The 22,245-nt window shown below is 40.8% G+C and overlaps 1 protein-coding gene across 1 annotated transcript in view; it reads right to left on the bottom strand.

The window, feature by feature from the left end:
* The window catches only part of LOC137095024 (epsin-2-like), a 35,115-nt gene that overhangs the window by 4,774 nt on the left and 8,096 nt on the right, over positions 1 to 22,245 (bottom strand). Inside the window, exons 2-8 of the mRNA XM_067461217.1 lie at positions 15,395 to 16,176; positions 13,049 to 13,161; positions 10,551 to 10,643; positions 9,461 to 9,620; positions 3,790 to 3,969; positions 2,206 to 2,298; positions 1,897 to 2,109 (exon numbers count right to left, since the gene is read on the bottom strand). Coding sequence (XP_067317318.1) covers positions 1,897 to 2,109; positions 2,206 to 2,298; positions 3,790 to 3,969; positions 9,461 to 9,620; positions 10,551 to 10,643; positions 13,049 to 13,161; positions 15,395 to 15,989 — 1,447 coding nt within the window. The 5' untranslated portion in view covers positions 15,990 to 16,176. The remainder of the gene's footprint in view (positions 1 to 1,896; positions 2,110 to 2,205; positions 2,299 to 3,789; positions 3,970 to 9,460; positions 9,621 to 10,550; positions 10,644 to 13,048; positions 13,162 to 15,394; positions 16,177 to 22,245) is intronic.

The raw sequence follows: 22,245 nt of genomic DNA, 5'->3' as shown, positions 1-22,245 counted from the left end.
TAAAGCCCGACTGCTCAATGGAGGGAAAGATAGTAGAGGCCAAGATGAAGTACTTTGGCCACATCATGAGAAGAAAGGAAAACTTAGAGAAGCCAATTATGCTGGGGAAAATGGAAGGAAAAAAGAAGGGGGGCCGACCAAGGGCAAGATGGATGGATAGCATCCTTGACGTGACTGGCTTGACTCTGAAGGAACTGGGGGAGGTGACGGGCTGACAGGGAGCTCTGGCGTAGGATGGTCCATGAGCTCACAAACAGTTGGAAGCGACTGAACGAATGAACAACAACAACAACATTATTATTATTATTATTATTATTATTACATTTATTGTTTTACTCTTATTTTATTACATTTATTATTTACTCTATTATTGTTACATTTAATATTTTACATATTATTATTATTATTATTATTATTATTATTATTGGAAGGATACGTAAGCACATTGAAGAAGGTTAAAATAATGATTGAATGAAAGTTGGACAGCCTTATCTTAAATTACACTTTTAAGTAAATATTCAAACACATTTAACCTACTGATGCCTCAATTAATGTAATTTTATTGGTATCTATTTTTATTTTGAAATTTACCAGTAGCTCCTGCATTTCCCACCCTCGGTTTATAGTCAAGACAATACATTTTCCCAGTTTTTTGTAGTAAAATTTGGTGCCTCAACCTATATTCGGGTTAGGTTATACACGAGTATATACGATATTTGCATTGATCTGTTGTACAATCTTTACTCGGCAGACATCTCACCACACTAAAACAGTGGATGTGGTTCTTAATGAGACATGCCGCATTATCACCACCTGACATCCACCGGGAAGTAGCAGCCAATAGTGAAAGGACCAAGGCAGAGACATCTCCAGCTCATCCCGTTTGGGTATCAGCCAGCACGTCAACGACTTAAATCTAGAAATAGTTTTCTAAGATCTACAGAGACACTCGCTGGAACACCTCAGCAAGCGAGAGTCCAAAAGTGGCAGGCTCAAACCCAGAACCTCAACCAATGGATGATACCAAATGAGAGACTCCCCCCTGGGCACACAGAGGACTGGGCGACTTGGAAGGCGCTGAAAAGACTGCGCTCTGGCCCCACGAGATGCAGAGCCAACCTTCAGAAATGGGGTACAAAGTGGAATCCACGACATGCGAGTGTGGAGAGGAGCAAACCCACTGACCACCTGCTGCAATGCAACCTGAGCCCTGCCACATGCACAATGGAGGACCTTCTTGGAGCAACACCAGAAGCACTTCAAGTGGCCAGATACTGGTCAAAGGACATTTAATCAACTACCAAACTCACAAATTTTGTATTTTATCTGTTTGTTTGCTTTGTTCTGTTAGAAATGTAATATAATTTGACTGGTTGTCCTGACACGACAAATAAATACTCGGCAGAAAGTGCTTTAGCTGTACTTCATAAAAAGGAAACATGGCCTATTTAGCAAGGTATGCAAATACTAATTTGTTATCAGCAAATGTCTGCGTTTTTTATACCTGTTTTATATATCTCGGATCACAAACACATTTCTCAGGCCAAAAAGGAGTCACAAGTGGAAAAGGTTTAAGAAGCCCTAGGTCTAGAGCAGTAGAAATCGAAGTTGGCCCCTTCTTCTCAATGCAACGCCCTTTCAAATATTCAAACCTAGCTCTCCTGTCCACTCCTCTCACCCTTCTCTTCTCCAAGCTAAACATCCCCAGCTCCCTCAGCCACACCCCAAAAGGATTAATGGCTTCCAGACCTTTGACCATTTGGGTGGCTACAGAAGCCTGCCCTTGTGTACTCCACTCTTTTCATCCTTATCTTCACAATTTATGCTCTGAATTGTGACAATCTACAGTTTGGCAGTCAAACAGGCATCGGGTCAGACTTGGATGTTGAGAAGTACCTGGAGCCAAGAAAGGGTTCAGCGAAGGCGCAGCTTGTGGGGGTTTTGATACCAGCGAATCCAAGTTCACCAGGGCAGCATTGGGACCCAGAAAGGATTCTGGCGTCTTCCGGGCCACACTCTGTTTGCCGGAGGCTGAGCTGGATGGCTGGGATTCAAAGAGGTCTGGGCTAGTTGTACCGCTGTTCTGAGCTGAGAGCGTGGAGCTGGAATCTGCCGAAAGAGAAGAGCAAGTCTTTTTTGATAAATATTTAAAAATGGGGGGCAAACAAACGATCACTTGCGGTTCAATGCTATTACGGCACAAACCTTGCTTTTTTGCGGTCCGAAGACTGTCAAATTCAGAAAAGTCATCTTTAATCGTCCCATTCAAGTTGCTGAAGAGGTCAAAGGACTGACTACCTGCGAGGAAGAACACCGAAGCATTAACAATATATTGTATTGGTTTTATTGTGAGCCACTTTAAGTCCCTTTTTTAGAAAGTTAAAGCAGAATATGAAGAAGTATTTTCCATTCTATAACCTAAAATCTACAAAAACACTTCCTTGTTTGTCCCTTATTGTTTAGAATCAGCAGGAATACATAGTTTATTCTGTCCAAGAGAGTGCATTAATCTCTTTCATCCAACCTGACAGCAATATGTCGTTAAAAGGCTATTTGCTCTTAAGGGGCAAAATGCTGTATCCACTGGATGAGCACAGAAAGAGAGCTTCAAAACTCCAGTGACCATGTCAGCAACTGATAATAATAACACCTGCCCCTCTTTGCGGGGTACAACATTGTTAAAACACAATCAAAATATGGGATACAGAGTTAAAGGGTTTAGACCAAACTTGGCACAAATACTCCATATGCCCAAATATGAACACAGACGGAGTTTGGGGGATATAGACCTTGACACTTGGGAGTTGTAGTTACTGGGATTTATAGTTCACCTACAATCGAAGAGCATTCTGAACCTCACCAATGACAGAATTGGGCCAAAATTCCCACACAGAACCCCCATGACCACCAGAAAATACTGTGTTTTCTGGTGGTCTTTGGTGACCCTTCTGACACCCCCTTGCAACCCACCAGGGGTCCCAACCCGCAGATTGAGAAATGCTGCCTTAAGGCCATCCAGTCCAACTCTCTTCACCAGAACAAGAAAACATAATGAAAGCGCTCCTAACAAAGAGCCATCCAGCCATAGATATATAGATAGATCTATATGATTCACACAAACACACATATGTATTTATATGACATATAGTATCATAGATTTGAAAGGGACCCTAAAGGAGGACAATTATATGTTGCATTTTCCAGAGTAGGCAAATCAGACAATCTCCACATCAACACTGACAAAGAAACAACAAAAAATATTGTTTATCTACAAGCATAAATAAATTACATATATTAGAAACCAACACTTTCTCGTTACTTTATTTTCCAGATCACCAGACTGGGCCACAGCAACGACTGTTTATAAATAAGGAATCCTAAGCAGGCAGCAATTGTGATGGCCAAAACGACAAAATGATAGCCAAAAAGACACTTTTTGCTTCTGTGCATTACATTCAGAAGCGAATACTTTTTGGGGGGCTTTCCGGGTTATGAAACTTGAGGTGCGCATTAGATTCGACAAAACATTAGACTCAAGTCATTACGGTAATAATATGGTAATAATAACAAGAATTCGTGTTTTTTCACTTCCAATGCCAAGCGGGTTGAATCCACAGATTGTGACCCTGCAGAGACAGCGGATGTCTGCCATCCCATTCCATTTTTCACAGGAACTTTAACACTCATGGGATGCAGACGGCCAGCCGTACTTCCCAGCTATGATGATTCAGCCCAGCCGAGGCCTGGAGTTAGCAGGGAAAAGGCACAACATGCCAAAACGTCACTCACCAGAAGCAGAAATGGAGTTATTTGGAGGCCCCCAAGGGTCTGCTTTCGAGGCTACAGAAGATGGCTGGGAGGGAGCCCAGGGGTCTGCATTCTTTGGGGGAGGCTGTGCAGAGGAGGAAGAGGAGGAGGCAGACACAGAGGAGGCTCCCCAAGGATCAACGGAGGCTGCTGGTTTGGCCCCTGCAGGGAAAGACAATGACAATGGTTATCCAAAGAATTACGTTTGCCTTCGTTTTTATTTTGTTTGTTTTAAAAAAAATTCAGTATGCTGCATGCTTTTCCTGAATGGCAAAAGGGGTTGGACTGGATGGCCCCAAGGGGTCTCTTCAAATTCTTCTTCTTCTATTATTATTATTATTATTATTATTATTACTATTATTATTACTATTATTATTACTATTGTTAAGCAGAGGCTAGATAATCATCTGTCGGGAGGACCCCAAATGTGCTTTTCCTACATGACAGAACAGGGTCAGACAGGATGACCTTTGGGGTTCCTTCCAACTCTAGGATTCTATGATATTATGATTCTTAATAAAGGATGCAGATCTGGCTAGAAGTCCAAGAGTATTTTTCCCTTTCTGAAAATAGGAGGGAATGCTATTTTTTATAACCAGAGGAGATACTTGTCTAGAAAGTCTTCCAGTATGGTTCTATTCGGGTCAACCTTTGCTGGAAGCTGCCCACAGAGTCACATTGGAGGACCCAGAATGGGAAGCCAAGCTAGACTTTGCAGACAAGCCTCTTTCTGATTTGTTGCATTACAGATTATACCCAGAAACTTTGTTGCTCTGTTTTTTAATTGTGTCTGTTTTTGTTTGGTATTTTCCTTTCTCTTTTAATTAACCAAAATAAAACTGTTTCCCTTTTTCCTTTCGTTCTTTCTTTTGTTCTTTCTTTCTCCTTCCTTCCTGATATGGTTGCAGAAAGGATAAATAGCCCAAGCCCGTTAATGAATGGATTGCAGCAACATTACTAAATGCAAACCATCCGAGGCAGCAACTGCAGCCTTCCGCATCCCCCAAATGGACAGGTTGAGTTGGGGGGGGGGGGGGGTTAGTTGTGGTTGGTCTTCTAGAAAAGTATGGTTTTCAAAGTCTAAATTAAGGTTATTATACTGAAAAATTCTCATCCTTAGCTACCTAACTGGCAAATCAAAAAGCCATGGGAGTTGTAGTTGAATACACTGTAGCCTAAAATACATTTTTAATGAGTCTTTAAAGATTTTAACTGTTTACTTTTTAATGCCATTAATATTTAATTCTATTTTAAGGTTTGTATATAATTTAGATTTTAAATTGTACTTCACTCCATTTACTGTAAGCTGCTTTGAGTATTTTGTAGAAAGAAAAAGCAGGGTATAAATAAAAGTATAATAATAAACATCACCATCAACACCATAGGGTTGCTGTTTTCTGGGCTGTATGGCCATGTTCCAGGAGCATTATCTCCTGATGTTTCTGGAACATGGCCATATAGCCTGCAAAACTCATAGCAACCCAGTGATTCCAGCCATGTAAATCTTTGACAACACATCATCACCACAGTTTGATAAAGTCTTGGGCCTTCTCTGATACCGCACCAAATATCAAAGCATTAAAGCTGCATCTCCTGAACTTTAATTTTCAAGATAAAAAATTAACATTCTGATTCCTCCAGCCTTAATTTTAATTGCATTAAAAATTAAAAATAAACCATCCACCAAATAAATTTAGATTACAGATGTGTATTTAAAACATGCATGTATATATGTATGTGTGTGTTGCTTTAAAAAAACCAAGCCAGGCTTGAGAACAGCAGAGCCCTTTGCTCATTGACAGGTGTCAGTTTTTGGTTCCAACTTCTGTTGTTTTGCAAAAAAGAAAAGAAAAAAAAAGGATGACAGGAAATGCTCAAGAGGCCTTGGAGAGAACGCAGCAAATCTCATCCTATTTCCTCCTCTCTATGAATGGTCCCATGCAAGAAATGCAAATCGCCCGGCAGGGAAGCCCTACAAGGAAGTTTCCCCCGGACAGTTGTTCTTTCACAAGAGAGATAACAAAAGTCACAGGAGAAAAAAACAAGGGCCTTTGAGGAGGACACCTTCCTTCTGAGAAGTCCCTTATGAATTGGATTCAGATGCATAGATCTCCATTTCTCTGCAAGGATCGGAGCCAAGCAAAGGAGAACAAGGGGCTCTTATCACTAATGTTAATGAAACGCTGAAAGACAGGGAGGAGGGGAAAGCACAGCTGCGGCTGGACAAGTTTTGGCTTGTGGATTGTGCATCCCTGAGCCGAGAATACTCTTTTTAAAAAGACACACAACAGACCTTTCAATCCCAAGAACTATTAGTCCTCAGTGTGACTTCTCCAAAGCTCTATTTTGGCTGCAAGAAACAAAGGGCAAGCTGACCCAAGGAGCACGAAGGCAAGTGCAACAAACGCGCAGTGAACTAACTGCTCGCTTTGCATGCTAGGGGTTGGCTCTCCGTATCCACGAATTCTGCAGCCACGACTGGAAATATAATCCCCCAAAAATCCATAAACTAAATATTGATTTTGCTATCTATAGATGCAAAAGTGAAACTATGTATGTCTGTATATTTACTCTACAATATCCCCCTCCATGGCTTGAGGGATCTGGACCACGCTTGGAACACAGACCCTTCATCATCCAAATTAAAATACTATGTGGTTTCCATTAAACAAATCAGTTCAGCACTAAAAACTATTACTCAAGAGACTCTCTCCCGGAATGTGTTTAGCTTTGCCAAATTTAGATTGACTGTCTATTGCACAGATTCTTTACAGTAGGTCCCAACCTCAAATGAGATTTCCTTAGGCCAGACCAGACAAGTGGCCCTCACAAGCCACTGGTGCGGCCCGCCAAATGCCTCCCACCCCCATCCTGAACACCTCTACAAAGAAAGGAAGGAGGAAGAGAGAAAGGAAAGAGAGAGAGGAGAGAGGGGGGGAATGAGGGAGGGAAGGGAAGGAGGGAAGGCAGGGAGGGAGAAGGAAAGAAAAGAAAAGGAAGTGAAGTAGGAAAAGGAAAGGGTAGAAAGGAGGGGGAAAAGGAAGAAAGTTAGGTAGGAAACAGAGAAGGAATTCAGAAACCAGAAAGCATGCCATAGTGGTTTGAGCCCACTGGGAGATTTCAGACAGTCCCACTCTTTCAGCCTCAAAGGAAGACAAATGCAAGTCTCCTTGGAATCAACCTTGACAAGAAAACTCAGAGAGACACTTGCCCTCAGTCTGAAATGACTTGAAAGCTCACAACAACAAAAACAGCAACCTGAATTAATTATTAAATATAACATAATTCGAAAGTGGGGTGCTACAAAACCTATTTGGGGTCCCAAGAGGTTTAGCCTATCTAATGTTGGCCCCTTATGACTCATAAGTTAGGTCAATGCTAAGGTTGCACAAAGTTTGGCCAACAGTAAAGGGTTTCTGAAAGCCACTGAAAACATTTACACAAATCTGTTAGCAAGAATATGCAGTTTACAGTGGGCTCTGCAAAAAAAAAGTCTAATTTCTATACTTATTTTATCTAACCTATATATCATCGAGAATAATTTTTAAAAATTGCTTTTGCAGAAAAGGGGTCTCAAGTGCAAAAAGTTTAAGGCCTATGGCATTTAAATGTTTCAAAAAGAAAATTAACAAACCTACAAGGCATATGTGATGAACAAGATAAGTGCTTCTTATTGTGTACCTTCAATCTATTGTAACTTATGGCAATCTTATTGCAGGTTTTCCCCTACAATAATAATAATCACCAAGGAAATCTGGATACTCCACAACTATTCAATAAAAGCCATAACTTCAATAGTCATTATCAAACTTTCAAAGAGGGAAAAACCAAGACCACTTCAAATACTATATATTTACATCCCACAACAGGTCAGTATAGGCCATGAATGTAACACGGAGCTAACAAAACAGTCTCAAAGTATGTCTGAATCCCCAAAACCACACTCTCAAAAGGTTAGAAACCAAAGCCCGATTTCAAATGCCATCCAAATACATATACACAGTCCTCATCTACATTGCTAGCGTATCTCCCTTTTCTAGAGAGGGTCCGCATTAAAAGCAAACTAATTCGTGGCCGCAACACTGCTAATTATAGCGGCATGACATAGGCGCCTGTCACGTCGGCATTCGCTAACAGGCGGCTTATGGCAGAGAGATTGGAAACCCTCCTCCAAAGGAGATCAGCCATATCAATTGCATGGAAAGAGGGAGATATTGTTCTAGATATGATAAAGTGTCATACAAATTGACAACATACACAGAATGATCCCACTAAACACAACTTTCAGAAGCATGCTGCCTCTGACCCAAAAACCTATATAGTCATATTGACTCAAGTCTCGTGTGCCATCAAATCTAATGCGCACATCCATTTTCAAAACCCTGAGACAAAAAAAAAAAAAAAGATTTGCTGCTGAATATCATGTGCAGTGGCAAAAAAGTTAACTTTTTGTCATTTGGCCAAAAATGAGCATTAGATTTGAGTAAATATGGTACAGTCACAAATCTTCCAAAAGTCCTTTTTATACATCCCTTATCTGTAAAGACAAAATCCACTGTTTCATTACTTATTCTTCCTTTTATGGATCCCCAATTTTTATCAAGTCAGCCATCTAACGTTAAAAGAAAATGTCCACCAATCCGCTTTCTCCATCTCTTCTGCTATAAAAAGTTCCACATTTGCAGGTTTTATTTTTGCAGATTTGATTTAAAAGGTTCTTTTGAGGAATCTGCAGGTCCTCCAATGCAGCTCTATGGTCCACTTCTGCTGGAAACTAATCATAGAGGCATGCTGGAGGATCCTGATATTCCCGGAGCTGCTCTCTCATGGTTTTTCACTCATGATCCTGTACTCCTAACCCAAATGAATATAGAGGGCTATTTGAGCTTTAATTTATGGAAACCCTAATGAATGAGAAACCTCAAAGAACCGGGATTAACAACTGCCCTTCTCAGGTCTTTCAAATCCAGGACAGTCTTAGCTTCCTAGTAGCAATCAATCCAATTAACCATATTTCTTCGATTCTGAGACATCGTTGATTGCAAGATGCAAAATAATTTCAGTACTGCCAACAGAAAGTTTTATTTATATACTACCGTCCCCTGCCACGCGTTGCTGTGGCCCACATGGGGGTTCTGTGTGGGAGGTTTGGCCCAATTCTATCATTGGTGGGGTTCAGAATGCTCTGTGATTGTAGGTGAACTATAAATCTCAGCAACTACAACTCCCAAATGACAAAATCATTTTTTTTAGTTAAGGACATACATTGGGTTGTTAGGTGTCTTGTGTCCAAATTTGGTGTCAATTTGTCCAGTAGTTTTTGAGTTCTGTTAATCCCACAAACAAACATTACATATTTATATAGATTTAGATATCTAATAAAGCAATCTGAAGATTCAATCCATTTTTAGAGGTGCTTATATGTCAAACAAAGCACACCTCAGAGTCAACTAAATAGGATATAATCTGCCTGGGGAGTTCTTGGAGCTTCAGTCCAAAACAGAGGGACTCTCCCACGCTCCAAGACAGTCTTCACAAAGAAAATTTGCAACAAGGTTCAAAATGGATAAATCACAATGGTAAGTCTGAGTCCCTTCAGGGCGAGAGGCATGGGTTAGAAATATATTATTATTATTATTATTATTATCCTCACCAAACGACTGCCAAGGGTCCGAGACAGTGCTGGCGGCTGCAGGGCCCCCCCAAGGGTCCGTTGGGTTTGCTGCAGCCGGGTGGGGGCCCCATGGTTCTGCTTTCTGGGTGGTTGGTGCCGAAGAGGGCAAGGTGTCCATGAGATCCAACAGAGTGGTGCGCTGTGGGGGGGAAAGAGGATTTATGTTTTGCTCTGGGTAAACCACAATCCATAAGAGAGAGAAAGGCAAATGTCTAAGGAGACAACGCATCACTCTATTTTTCATATTCTTTCTCAGTAAGGCTTTATTAAAGGGGTAGACAGTGTGGGACCTGCAGATAGCCCTTTAGACCAACTTCTGTGGTCCTCAGAGGTGACACAATGCTCGTTAACATCATCATATATTATCATCATATTATCATTATTAACACCCTTCTTTGATCTTTTGATTGAGACACAACTAAGCTTTAGGGAGTACAGGGAGCATTTCTGGCATGTTTTTTAGGGTCTGACTTGTCCTTATCAGGCCCAGAAGAGGCCTTTTTTAAGAACAGAAAGTGATGCAACACTCTGTTATGACAGTTGCCCACCCATTTTGTTCCCCAGAGGTCAGAAAATGACAACAACAACAACAGGTTGTGATTATATTTATTTATATCCCACTTTGATGGTAGAGGAGATATTTCTACCATGCTGTTCAGACCCTGACCCTAACCCTTACCCATAATAAGTGCAGAAGAGGTCTTTTTTAAGGACAGAAAGTAATGCAACACACTGTTGTGACAGTTGCCACCCATTTTGTCCACAAGAGATGTGGACAAAATGGGTGGCACATCTTGGGGTAAAGGAGTCATTTCAGCCATGTTTCTTAGGCCTTCATGGCCCATATTAGGCTCAGGCGCGGCCTTTTTTCAGAACAGGAAGTCGTGCTCTCTTTGTCTTATCCTAATATAGAATTCCTTTTTTTATCAAAACGATGTGGGGAAAGTGACACTTAGAAAAAGGCTGGGCATCACAGATAAAAAAATGGGCTGTGCGCTACAGATCTAACAACTTCACTTTGTTTCTCCAGAACATCCCTCTAGAAAGAGAGTATCTCCCCAGGACCTACTTCTTTCCTTTTGGGAATTTTCACCGTATCTCTGCGGCTCTCCTCCAAAGCCATCTGCAACCGCAAATCGTCGCCACGGCGAAGGCGTTCCTCCTGCCAAAAGGGGAGCACGGGGTTTTTAAAGACAGATGCCCAATTGTTACTTACTGTTGGCGAAATTACAGCTCTTTTACTGAGCCCTCTATTGACAGCATTCAGAATGGGCACGTGTTTGAAAAGGCCAGCACAATCTCATTTAACAAGCCTCACATTGGGAGGGAAAAAACTTATATAGGATTACATTTTTTTTAAACCACATGCTATTCAAACCTACAATGCTTTAAGTGTCTAAACCACTTTGCCAGCAAAGAATGGAAAAGCCATGGCTGGGTCAGACATACACACACAAAATCAAAATCTGAAATAACTTCATGCTATCTTTTACTTGGCCACATGACCCCAAAACGAACCTTTTGGGGAGATACTATGGCACAGCTTTCCAAAATTTCCATGTCAGGGACACACTTTATAGACAGGCCTCCTTTCGTAACATACCCATTCCATTTTACTAGCAAGCCAGAGATTAACCCAACCCCTTAAAAGAGTTTCATACAATATATATAACATATATGTGTGTGTGTCATATAACCTTTACTATATAAACAAAGTTTGGAATTTTTCCCTTTATACTTCGATGTACTAGACTTGATTCATGCATAGTTCCTTATATAGCCACTCCATAGGGTGCATCCCAAGCATCCTTGTCAATAGATTTCAATTACAAACTTATCAATTTTAGTGGTAATTACTGTAACTCAATCAACAAATTGTGAAGAGTATAAAAATAATAGGAGTATCTACACCTGAACAACACCAGCACTCCACTTCTGTAGAGATTAAACCTCCCTGGAGGTTTTTAAACGGAGGTTGGATGGCCATCTGCCAGTAGTGCTTTGATTGTGCGTTCCTGCCCAGCTGAAGGGAGTTGGACTAGATGCCCTTTGAAGGCCTCTTTGAGAGGAAACATTTTTCATACAACACACCTGTAGACTTACACACTAGTGCGTCCCAACACACAGTTTGGAAAGCTCTGTACTATGGCAGTGTGGATATCACATTTGAGAAAGGTATGCAAGGCCTTCATCATATGGCAAACTCTGAATCTACAATTTCAGCACTGAAGGCTCTGTAATTTATGTTAGAAAGCTAGAAGACAAACCCCAAAATGTATGTGATTCTCGTTCAAAAGTCCTCTCTTTTTTTGTTTTTCCATTCTGCAGACACCACCTTTGCCAGCTGCACAGCACTGACATTTAATGCCCAGAATGGAAGAATCGGCGATTGTACAGCCCCTTTCGCACTAGATGGATGGCACACCTTCACTGGAGTGTGGAGGCCCCAGCTGTCACTTCAACACTTCTCTTCACTTTGAGAAGTGTGGCCAAGCATTATCACAGAGAGTTGCCTCTTATCAGGTGAGGCAAGCGTTCAGTCACAGGACCTGAGGCCGCGTTTTCCGTCTTGCCTTTCTTTCACCTCAACTTCACTTGCTTAATAAGGAAAAGGACCATTGACTTCCACACTTTGCCTTAATTAGAATTAAGTTTCACCTTTTTTTCCCAAAAGAGCCCAACAGTGGCCAAAAGAAGGGCTGAACACAATGGTCTTTGACTAGTGGCCCAAGGGACTCCCAAAAGGACTTAGAATCGTACAATCATAGTGTTAGAAGGGACTTCCAAAGGTCATCGAGTCCACTCCCCTTCTGCCAAACAGGGAGACACATAAGCCCTCCAAACAGATGGCCATCTAACCTCTGCTTTAAAGCCTCCAGAGAAAGACTCCATCATACTCTCAGGCTAACATTCTGAACATCTCTTTCTTTCAGGAAGTTCTTCCTAATGTTTAGGTGGAATCCCTTTTACTGCAATTTGAATCTATTGCTCCATAATGTCCAGATTTCCAGAGCAGTAGAAAACAAGCTTGCCTCCTCCTCAGTTGGGCCTGCTTCAAATATTTAAAGAAGACTCTCATGTTCCTTTCTTTCCACCTTCTCTTCTCCAAGCTGAACATACCCAACTCCCTTAGCTGCGCCTCAAAGGGATTCATAGTTTCAGACTTTGGTCATCCAGCCAGTTTGTCAATATCCCTCTTGAATTGCTTTACCCAGAACTAGACACAAGATTATTCCAGGTGAGGTCTGACCAGGGGTAAATCAAGTGAGACTACCACTTCCCTCAGTCTGAACACTAGACTCCTATGGATACAGTATAGAATGGAATTGGCTTTTTGAGCTGCAACATAGAATCATAGAATCAAAGAGTTGGAAGAGACCTCATGGGCCATCCAGTCCAACCCCCTGCCAAGAAGCAGGAATATTGCATTCAAATCACCCCTGACAGATGGCCATCCAGCCTCTGTTTAAAAGCTTCCAAAGAAGGAGCCTCCACCACACTACTGACTCCTGTTCAGGAGTGTGGCTTAGCAGGAAGGAGTGTGGCTTAGCAGGAGGAGGATCTCACCTGTTCAGCCACTTCCCGGCTCATGGCCAAAGCCAGCTGCAGCTGGAGCTCTTCCTCTCCACTCGTCTGAGGCCGTGCCTGTTCCAACTCCGAAGACACTCGTGGTGATGTAGCTGTTGGGGGAATAGGGGTGGCATTATAATGTGCAAGTTCGGTTCCATCTCAAAATATCAGGGCGGATTTGGATGTTCAGCCACATTTACCTTCGCCTCGGCTGCAATTCTATTCACAGAACTAGCTATTTCCTATTATATTAACCGAGGCAAAGTTGACAGACACAGCACCAGTTGCTTAAATAAACAAAAAACTTCAGCTTTCAAAACCCATCTGACTTTAAAGCCATTTGGGGGTCTGACTGATTGACTGAAATAGACGGGTGTGTTTCAGATGGAGACCTTACAGGCAGCCCTCCTGCTAAGCCAGTATTTCATTTTCATAGGGGGTCCTGTGCCTCTAATCCCAGTTTATACTGTACTAGTTATACAGTTCTTATTGGAGCTGTACAGAACTGCTTCTGTGTACTAAAATGTCTTGTCGCAGTTTTCATGAGAAATTTAAAATAATCAGGAAAGAGACAATATGAAGATGCCGCATCGGCATCTCATCTGGCACCAACCTCTGATCTTTTGGATTGTCGAAGCCTCCCTGTTTTGGCAACAAAGATATTCAGGAACTCTCTTGCTGTCAAGAGGGTTTTGCCTTAGTAAGGCCACCACACAAAGAGATTCTTATGCCGTTGCACACAGCACATGACAGTTAACTCAGATGTTTATGCAAGATGGCTCTGAATAGATCCAATTTAGATGTCCTAAGCCCTGCTAGTCGAAAATGTTGAGATTAAGGCTTTTCGGGATGTTCGCTGTTATGTAAAAACGTGATTGGCTGGCCTCTAGAAATAAGCTTTCAGCTACTGTGAGGCAAATAAACATTCCCAAGACTTGATGGCCACTAAAGCTAGATTTGACCCCTTTGTTTTTTTCTATGACTAGTAATGACTTTCCATATGCTTTTTTGTAACTGGACTAGAAAGTCTTTGTGGTTTCTTCCAATTCTATGATTGATAGCTCTCTGACCACATTTTACAAACACACATATACATTAACAGGTAAAACATTAAAGTACTAAACTGTGATCAGAACGAGTTAACACAGGATTCTGATCTACTTTGAGGGGGGACTACACTAAAAAAGGATTAATGGGGAACAGAAAGAAGAGACAGGAAGAACATTAGGATCTCTTAGCAGATCATCAGGTGATTTGCAGCAGATTGGAAAGCATTTCCAGATCCCAATTGCTTAAACAAAAATACTCTTCCCTTCCTGAAGCAATTGCTGAAAAGGAGTGTTGAAGGGAAAACCATGAGCAGTTTGTGAGGGAATGCTTTATTAGCTTGGTTCAGGTTGCTGTTATGAGGCTCTATTTCCAATTAACATGATTTTTGGGGACTGTTAAATATGTGATTTGTTTGAACACCAATCACAAATTCCTAAACTGAGTACAAACTCCTAAGTTACTACTCTCTGGTGGCAGACCCCAAGAACGCATGGGAAAATAAGTGTATCTTACAAGCCCCTTTTGTTTTAGGCAATGTTGACCAAAAACTGTTATCCTTCCAACTTAAAGAAAGAGACAGTAAACACTTTGTGGATTTGATTAATGTCTAGGAATCTCTAGGATCTCTGGAGCAGGGCTTCTTAAAAAGTGAGTCCCAACTGCAAATGGGGTTCCCTTAACTCAATGTTAGTGTCACAAAAAATTGTCAACTGGAAAAGGTTTCTGAATGCCATCATTTACACCAATCTGATAGCAAAAACTTGCAATGTTTACAGAGGATTCTGCAGAACACTCTTAAAACTGTCCTCCACAAAACATAAATTTAGCCTGTTTAGCAAACCTTGAAAATGCTGATTTATTTATCAATGTTTGATTTTATACCTCTTTCAAATACCTATATATGTGGGGTCATACAAAAAATTCTCAGTCAAAAAGAGCCCTACTCCTCTACAATCAATATCCATCAACATCATTCTCTCTCATTCATCTATGAATGGTTTCTTAGATGTATTGTGACTTACTAATGTTAGTATATTACACATATGTTTATTTATTTACTTCCTGATTCCTTTGGTTTGTTTTCCTTTGACTAGTCTTGTGAATCAGGTGCAACATCCCTTTCCAGATTCATAACCAAAACAGGCTGGGCCTGCCCTGCTGAGGACAACTCTTCCATTTTCCCACTGCGGCTATCGTCAACACCGGCAAATAACAAAGGTTTGGCTCAAGGTTTGCAGAAGAAATAGGCAATTCTGAGGAAGCTCTTGGTTTAGTGTGGACGTCTGTACTTACACCCGTGGTAGGAGGCCGGAGACCCTCCCGATTTGCCATACTCCTGCTCCGAGTAGCTGGTGGAGAGGTTGGGCTGACTGGATCCCCGGCCGAAGGTGATCTGGTTGCTCCCGACCCCCGTGGCCACCTGCGCCATGCGCTCTTTGGTCTTCAGGGCCTGGGCCCGCTCTGCCTTGAGCCGCTCGTCATCCTTGAGGAGGGAGACCAGCTGCTTGGACTTCTCCCGCACATTGATGCCCTGGTCTTTCCCGTCCCTGTCAATGTACTGGAAATCCTTCAGAGTCTGGATGGCAAAGATGTTCTCTTTGCACTGCTGGGCCACCCTCTCTGACCCGGTTTTGATCAGGTAATCCAAAAGCGTCAATGCCTTGTAGACATGCCGCCAGTTCTTGCCATGGTCGTTTAAGCGTTTCCAGATCATGCTCATTATTTCAGAAAAGGCCACCACATTGTAGGTCAGGTCAGCGATTTCAGTCATCAAAGAACTTGATGGGCCCCATGGGTCATTGGACGTGGCTTCCCGGACCTTTATTTCGGCCTCCGAATAATTGTTCACAATGTTTTTCATCTGCCGCCGGATCGACGAAGTGGTCATTTTTATCAGCTCCTAAAACCAAAGCAGTCCTCTCCCCAAATAAATTCCCTCAGAGACCGGCCTTCGTTTTTCCTATTTTGTGTCTTCCTGTGCTCAGAAAATGCCGTATGTGCATCCAACTTGGAGCAAGTTCCGGTAAAGTCATTTCATACGTCCCAAAAAAGGTCAAAGGAACCGGAAAGCTGGACTGAAGGGGGGGAGATAAAACACAATTCCATTAGCTTCCATCTTGGTTACCTGCAATTTGCAAGATGACCAAACAAAACATCCATACATTCCTTGCTCCATCACTTAAGAAGCTTTTCTTTTAGAACCATGGAAAGAAAATGTAAACCACAGAAAGACATACCAAACATAGATTATTTGCCCCTTTATTTGTTTTTCTGTACATTATATTTAGAACCAAGATCCAAATTCTTGGGATCTAGTCTAAATTCCAATAATGTGTCAGACAATATTTTCTATCTCTTCCATGATATTGCCTTCTATATTTTATGTGTTATATTGTATTTTAATATTATTACATTTTAACAGACAAGATCTGTATTCTATGGTCACTGACAGTAATGAAAATTGAGGGTAAATCTGCAGATATTGCAATTGATTGCTATGGGGATGATCTTAGCTGCCTGAATTTTGTCTAAATTTTAACGTTAATATTGCCTTCTATATTTTATGTGTTATATTGTATTTTAATATTATTACATTTTAACAGACAAGATCTGTATTCCAATTACTTCATATAGTACTTTTATATCATTTCATATTGTATTTATCTGTTAATAAGCAAATGGCCAATGGTGTATTGTTTATTAATATATGAATCATATATTAATAAACTATATATGAACATATATATGAATCAATGACATCTGAACACAATTACAGCTTTTTTGAACAGGTTTGGTTCTTGAATTAAATATCAGACAAGAAGAGGGCGAGGAACTCAGATTGTTTTGCTTGGTCAGAATATAAATGAAGTTTTTATTATTGTTGTTATTATTATTGTTATGGTGTAAATTCTACTGAAAATATCTTCCCCGAAAGCCAACCATTACTGTTAGAAAACTTTTCTACACAAATCACGTTCAACAATCCATCTACACAACAGATAAAACCATCTACTATGGAGGCTTGAGGCATCACCAAGAAGGATGTGTTCATAGTACCACTATATTCTCATCTAACCCTCCTTCTTGGCTACATCAATCCTAAAGCCTTTGCCAAGACGTCACTTGACAGAAAATATCTGGAGGAGAAAGAGAGATCACATTATGAATTAAGAAAACAATGCATGGCACATTACTTTCATGAAAAGTGTGCCATTATAGGACGAGGAAATTTACCACTTTAACCAGACCATGGCAGATTATCCCTTCACCAACAAAAAGCTAAGTGAACTTGTGAGCTCAGCATTAGCAGTGTTCCGGCCGAGCAAATGAAGCTGCAATGGTAGCAGGAATTGAATTTGAAAATACCAGCACAGGAAAACCCACAGGATTTTTTTAGCTGCCCAACAGCCGCAATATCTACATGGTGCTACTATTGGGGGGGGAAGCAATGATTAACTTTGAAACAAAACACATTCCAAATGCAGTTTTAAAGTCCTGAGTGAGCTTGGCAGGAGGAGGAATTGGGCTGAACCTAAAATGAGAAGTGTAGGGACACACAGTTAGTCCCCAAGTTATGAACAAGATAGGTTCAGGAGGTTCGTTCTGAAGCTGAATTTGTATCTAAGTCAGAAGAATGACATTTTTAAAAATATAACTAGCCAAAAATATATCTTTATTAGCTTTGGATAACTTTTTTTGCTGTTTGTGCCCCTGTTCAGAAGATTTCCCCTCACTTTCTAAGCTTTTGAACATTTTGGCTTGCTGTGGAAACAAGGATTGGCAAGGTAGCTTCACTGGAGACACCTTTTCCCCATGATAACTCTTTCAGGAGTGGATTTCCTTTCCAAGCAGATTTCTCTCAAGACGTCTCATCCCCATTCTTAACTATGAGTTGTATGTAAGTGGGATATGGAAATATTTGTAAAAGTATTATGATACTTTTACAAATATTTCCAATATTCAAGAAGCTGCTGTGGATTTTTTCCAGCCTGAAGCTCTTGACATGATCTTGGCAATGATCGTACTGAGGACACTGCATGAGTCATTTAGACTTGACAGAGACTTGGATTTAATCACTACTTCTAACATTTCCTCAGGAGATAGCAGCTACTAGGCAGGTTAAACAAGATGCTCGATCCGTACCAACATACCTGCCATGTTTTTGAGTACAGCCTACAATTTGGGGGCTTGGGGTTTTAAGTGTTGCAGGTTTGCATTGATAAACCGAAACGCATGGAAATATATGGTACACAAAAAGATGGTTTTAAAGAGGCTTCTTATGCAGGTGTTAACTGTTTGAATCCTTTCAATTCAACCACACTGCTAGAATCACAAACAAAAAAAAAACCCATACAGTATCAGAGTGTGTTTTACAACTGAAAATATTTCAGAACAGATGTCACCTCCATGTTCCCCAGACAGTTATTGCAAACAGAACATTTCGGAACAAGAAATTCACAAGAACGGAATGCATCTACTGGGAACAACAGAGGGAAACAAGCATGTACCTGGTGCATTTCACAGGATTATAAAAGCCCTTTCTACCCGGTTTCTGTGCAATATTTTTATGTCCTGCCTACTCAAATCACAACACAGAAGCATAGCTGAGGGGAAAAGCACAAAAACTACCAAAGCTTGTCATCTTGGGTTTTCTACTGAATATGCTACCACCACTGCTTTGGAGATCTGATCATTTATCCTATGAATCGCAGCAATTTGCACAACTGTCGACCTTTCGGCCTTAAAAATTTGCTGAGGGAACAGTGAGCCCCACACATGGGGATAAACAACACTAAAATAAAATAATTTCCCCTCTAATAAGAAATGATCTCTGGGCTATTGGTATTTCCATCAGCTAAAGTAATTGGAGCCCAGACAGTAATACAAGGGCCTTTTTCCAAATGCTTAAAAAGTTTTAAAGGAATTAAAACTCAACTGATTTCACTGTTACATAAACAGGGAAGAAAACCATCACAAGGGAATGGAAATGTCTGCGATTTCTGCTTACGCTCAATGAACGGAAACATTAAAAACAAATTGCTGCCCATTAAGTTTGTTTTTTTAAATATCTTGGGAGCCTGCAACAGGTTTTCGAGAAGCAATAGAAACCATGAAGACAACGGAGTAATGAAGGACATATCCTAAACACACATTCCTTCCCTGTTGTCTTTCTCCAAGTAGGATTTATTTGAGAACTTGCCTAACTTAAGGCTGGAATTTAAACAGAGAGAGAACTGAATCACATTTGATCCCTTTCTGCAAACACTTCAGCCCGCAGGAAAGTCTTTGAATTAATGTACAAAACAAAAGGAGAAATACACTACACAAGTACAGTTCTTTGATTTCACTACATGATCATAGGATCTGTAGTTTGAGGAGGCACCAATAAGTTGGCAGAGAATGCTAAAGCCCCCCCACACCCAAACTGCAAGTCTCCAGACGATTGGAGCAAGCCCATAAAATGACATTAAGGCGCTATGACAGTGTTCTACTTAAGAGCAGATATTAAAGAGAACCAGAAGCCTGTGTAATCGTCTGATCATCTCATTTCCTTGAAATGGGGAAAAGTCCAATGTGTTTTTAATTTATTTTGTCTTTTTATTATTTTATCATTAAAAAATTAAGTGGTGGGGATAGTTTAGTTGTTAGACCTAGTTGGGGATGTGATGCAGTGTGAATTTTCATTTCTGTGTCACATCTTTTGGCTTATTTTTGCCTCTGTGTTTGTTGACTTTTAAAATTTTTGAGTGCATGGGAAACTCTTTAAAAAGTACTGTATAGGCAGTTTCCAAGTTACAAACAAGATAGGTTCTGGAGGTTTGTTCTTAAGTTGAATTTGTATGTTAATCAGAACAGGGACATTTTCTTAGTGCAACTCTAGCCTATATATATCCTATATATAGTCCTTGTTTCCACAACAAGCCAATTTTTTCAAAATCCAATTCTCACAGGGACAGAAAGTGAGGTGAAACCCCCTCCCTGTTCAGAAGATTTTGCCTCACTTGCTGTCTCTGGGAGAATTGGATTTTGAAAAAAAAATGTTTCTTTTGTGGAAACAAGGACTGGTAATAAAGCTTCAGTGGAGACCCCTTTCCCTATGATAATAACCCTTTCAGGAGTTGATTTCCTTTTCCAGTGGTAGATCTATCTCACTTCCTGTTGTCTCACACCTATTCTTCACTAGGAGTCATTTGCAAGTCAGATGTTTGTAACTCAGGGAATGTCTGTATTCCTTTACCTTCCACCAACACTACTCAAGATTCCAGCCCGACAAGTGGATTATGCCATTAAGCAAATGAGTCTTATAGAGGAGTGCAAATATTCCATTCCTGTGAGCAGGCTAACCAACTTCACGGAGCAAGGACAATACAAAGGAAGCAAAACTAGATGTGCCAATCGGATACAGGAAGCTTTTGTGATTCATTCCCAGCAAAAGCAAGAGATAAACACAATGGTATCTGTATATGCCGCTACCGAAACGCCCTGAAATATCCATGCCTACAAGCCAGGACTCGCAAATCCCTCTCTGCCTGGTTTGGCTGGTTTCCTCCCGTCAAGAAAATTACATGCAAGGCATCTGTTAAGATCAGAAGGAATTACGGTAATCTGAGAAGATGTCAGTAAATAACGTTGCTGCAGAATACTTTTCGTTTTGATGAAGAATCCCTGCAAAGCCCCATGTAACTCAGTAGAGATTACTTCGGAGTAAACACAATGTTAAGGAAAAAAGATTACAGAATGTCTGTCTCAATTAGCTTCTAAGATCGCAATCTAGCAGACTTGTATTTCCAGAACATTGGCGTTGTTGTATGCCTTCCAAGTTTTATCCACCTATCATGAATGAGACTGACTAGAGAAGACTGATCCATAAGAGGTTTAACCTTGTAAAATGTGGGCTACATAATACTACTATTAGGTGGGTTTATAATTGATTAAGTGACCAAACCCAAAGCATGCTCACCAATGGTTCCTCGTCATCCTAGAGACAAGAGGTACCTTGGATGCCATAAAGAGGTTTCTATCCTGGTCCTTTCAGGGCGGTTCAGGATCTTAATGACTTGGAGCATGTTTACCATGTTTGTAAATGACACTAAATTGAGAGGTTGAGCTAATACTCTACCCTCAACAAATTAGAAAGCTGATTGGCCAAAGCTAAGAAAATGAATTTCATCCAATGTAGGATATGTCACTCAGGCAGAAAAAAAAATGAAATGCACTGATACTGGATGGGTGATGCCTGGTTCCACAACAGTGTTACATGTAAAAGAAACCTTGGAGTCTTAATGGAACACAAACTAAACATGAGCCAACAGAGTGCTGCAGTAGCAAAAAAGCCAATGGGATTTTGGGTTGCATAAAAAGGAGTCTAGTGACCAGATCAAGGAAAGTCATGGGGCCCTTTTCTTCTGCTTTGGACCCTTTGTCCAATTCTGGGCCCCACAATTTAAGAGAGAGATTGACTCTAAGCTGGAAGGGGTCCAGAAGATGGCGACTAAAAGGATCAAAGATCTGGAGACCATGAATAATCCCTCTGAAGAGCGGCTTAAAGACCTAGGTCTGTTTAGCCCAGAAGAGAAGGCTGAGAGGAGACATGATCACCATCTTTAAATATCTGAAAGGCTGTCATTAAGGGCAGCAGAAAGCCCTACTTTATACTGCCGTGGGGAGTAGGACTCAATGGAGCCATGGGTTGAAATGACAGGAGGTTCCACCTGAATCTTAGGAAGAACTTCCAACCGTAAGGAGAGCTTAAACAGAGGCTGGATGGTCATTTGTCGGGAGTACTTTGTGCTTTTCCTGCAGGGCAGAAGGAGATTGGACTCGATGCCCCCCAGAGTTTCTAACAACTCTGTGATTCTAGATAATATGCCTTCTCCTGAGGCTGAGAGAATGTGGCTTGCCAAAAATCAGGAGTATTTGGATCCTGATTTACCAGGGTGAGATTATTAAATTTACATTTATTGTGTTTATTTATAGCATTGCAATCATGTGTTCTTATTTACATTGACTTCGATTGTATATCTGTGTTCAGTAAAAGTTTATATATGTGTGTGTGTGTGTGTGTTTTACTTTGCTGTACCCTGCCTTGAGCCATCAAAAAAGGTGAGTAATATATAAAATTATTGTTATTGTTGTTATTAATA

The sequence above is a fragment of the Anolis sagrei genome, chromosome X (genome assembly GCF_037176765.1).
Source record: "Anolis sagrei isolate rAnoSag1 chromosome X, rAnoSag1.mat, whole genome shotgun sequence".
In the NCBI taxonomy this organism is placed as follows: Eukaryota; Metazoa; Chordata; class Lepidosauria; order Squamata; family Dactyloidae; genus Anolis; species Anolis sagrei.
This window is presented reverse-complemented; position numbering and strand designations above follow the sequence as displayed.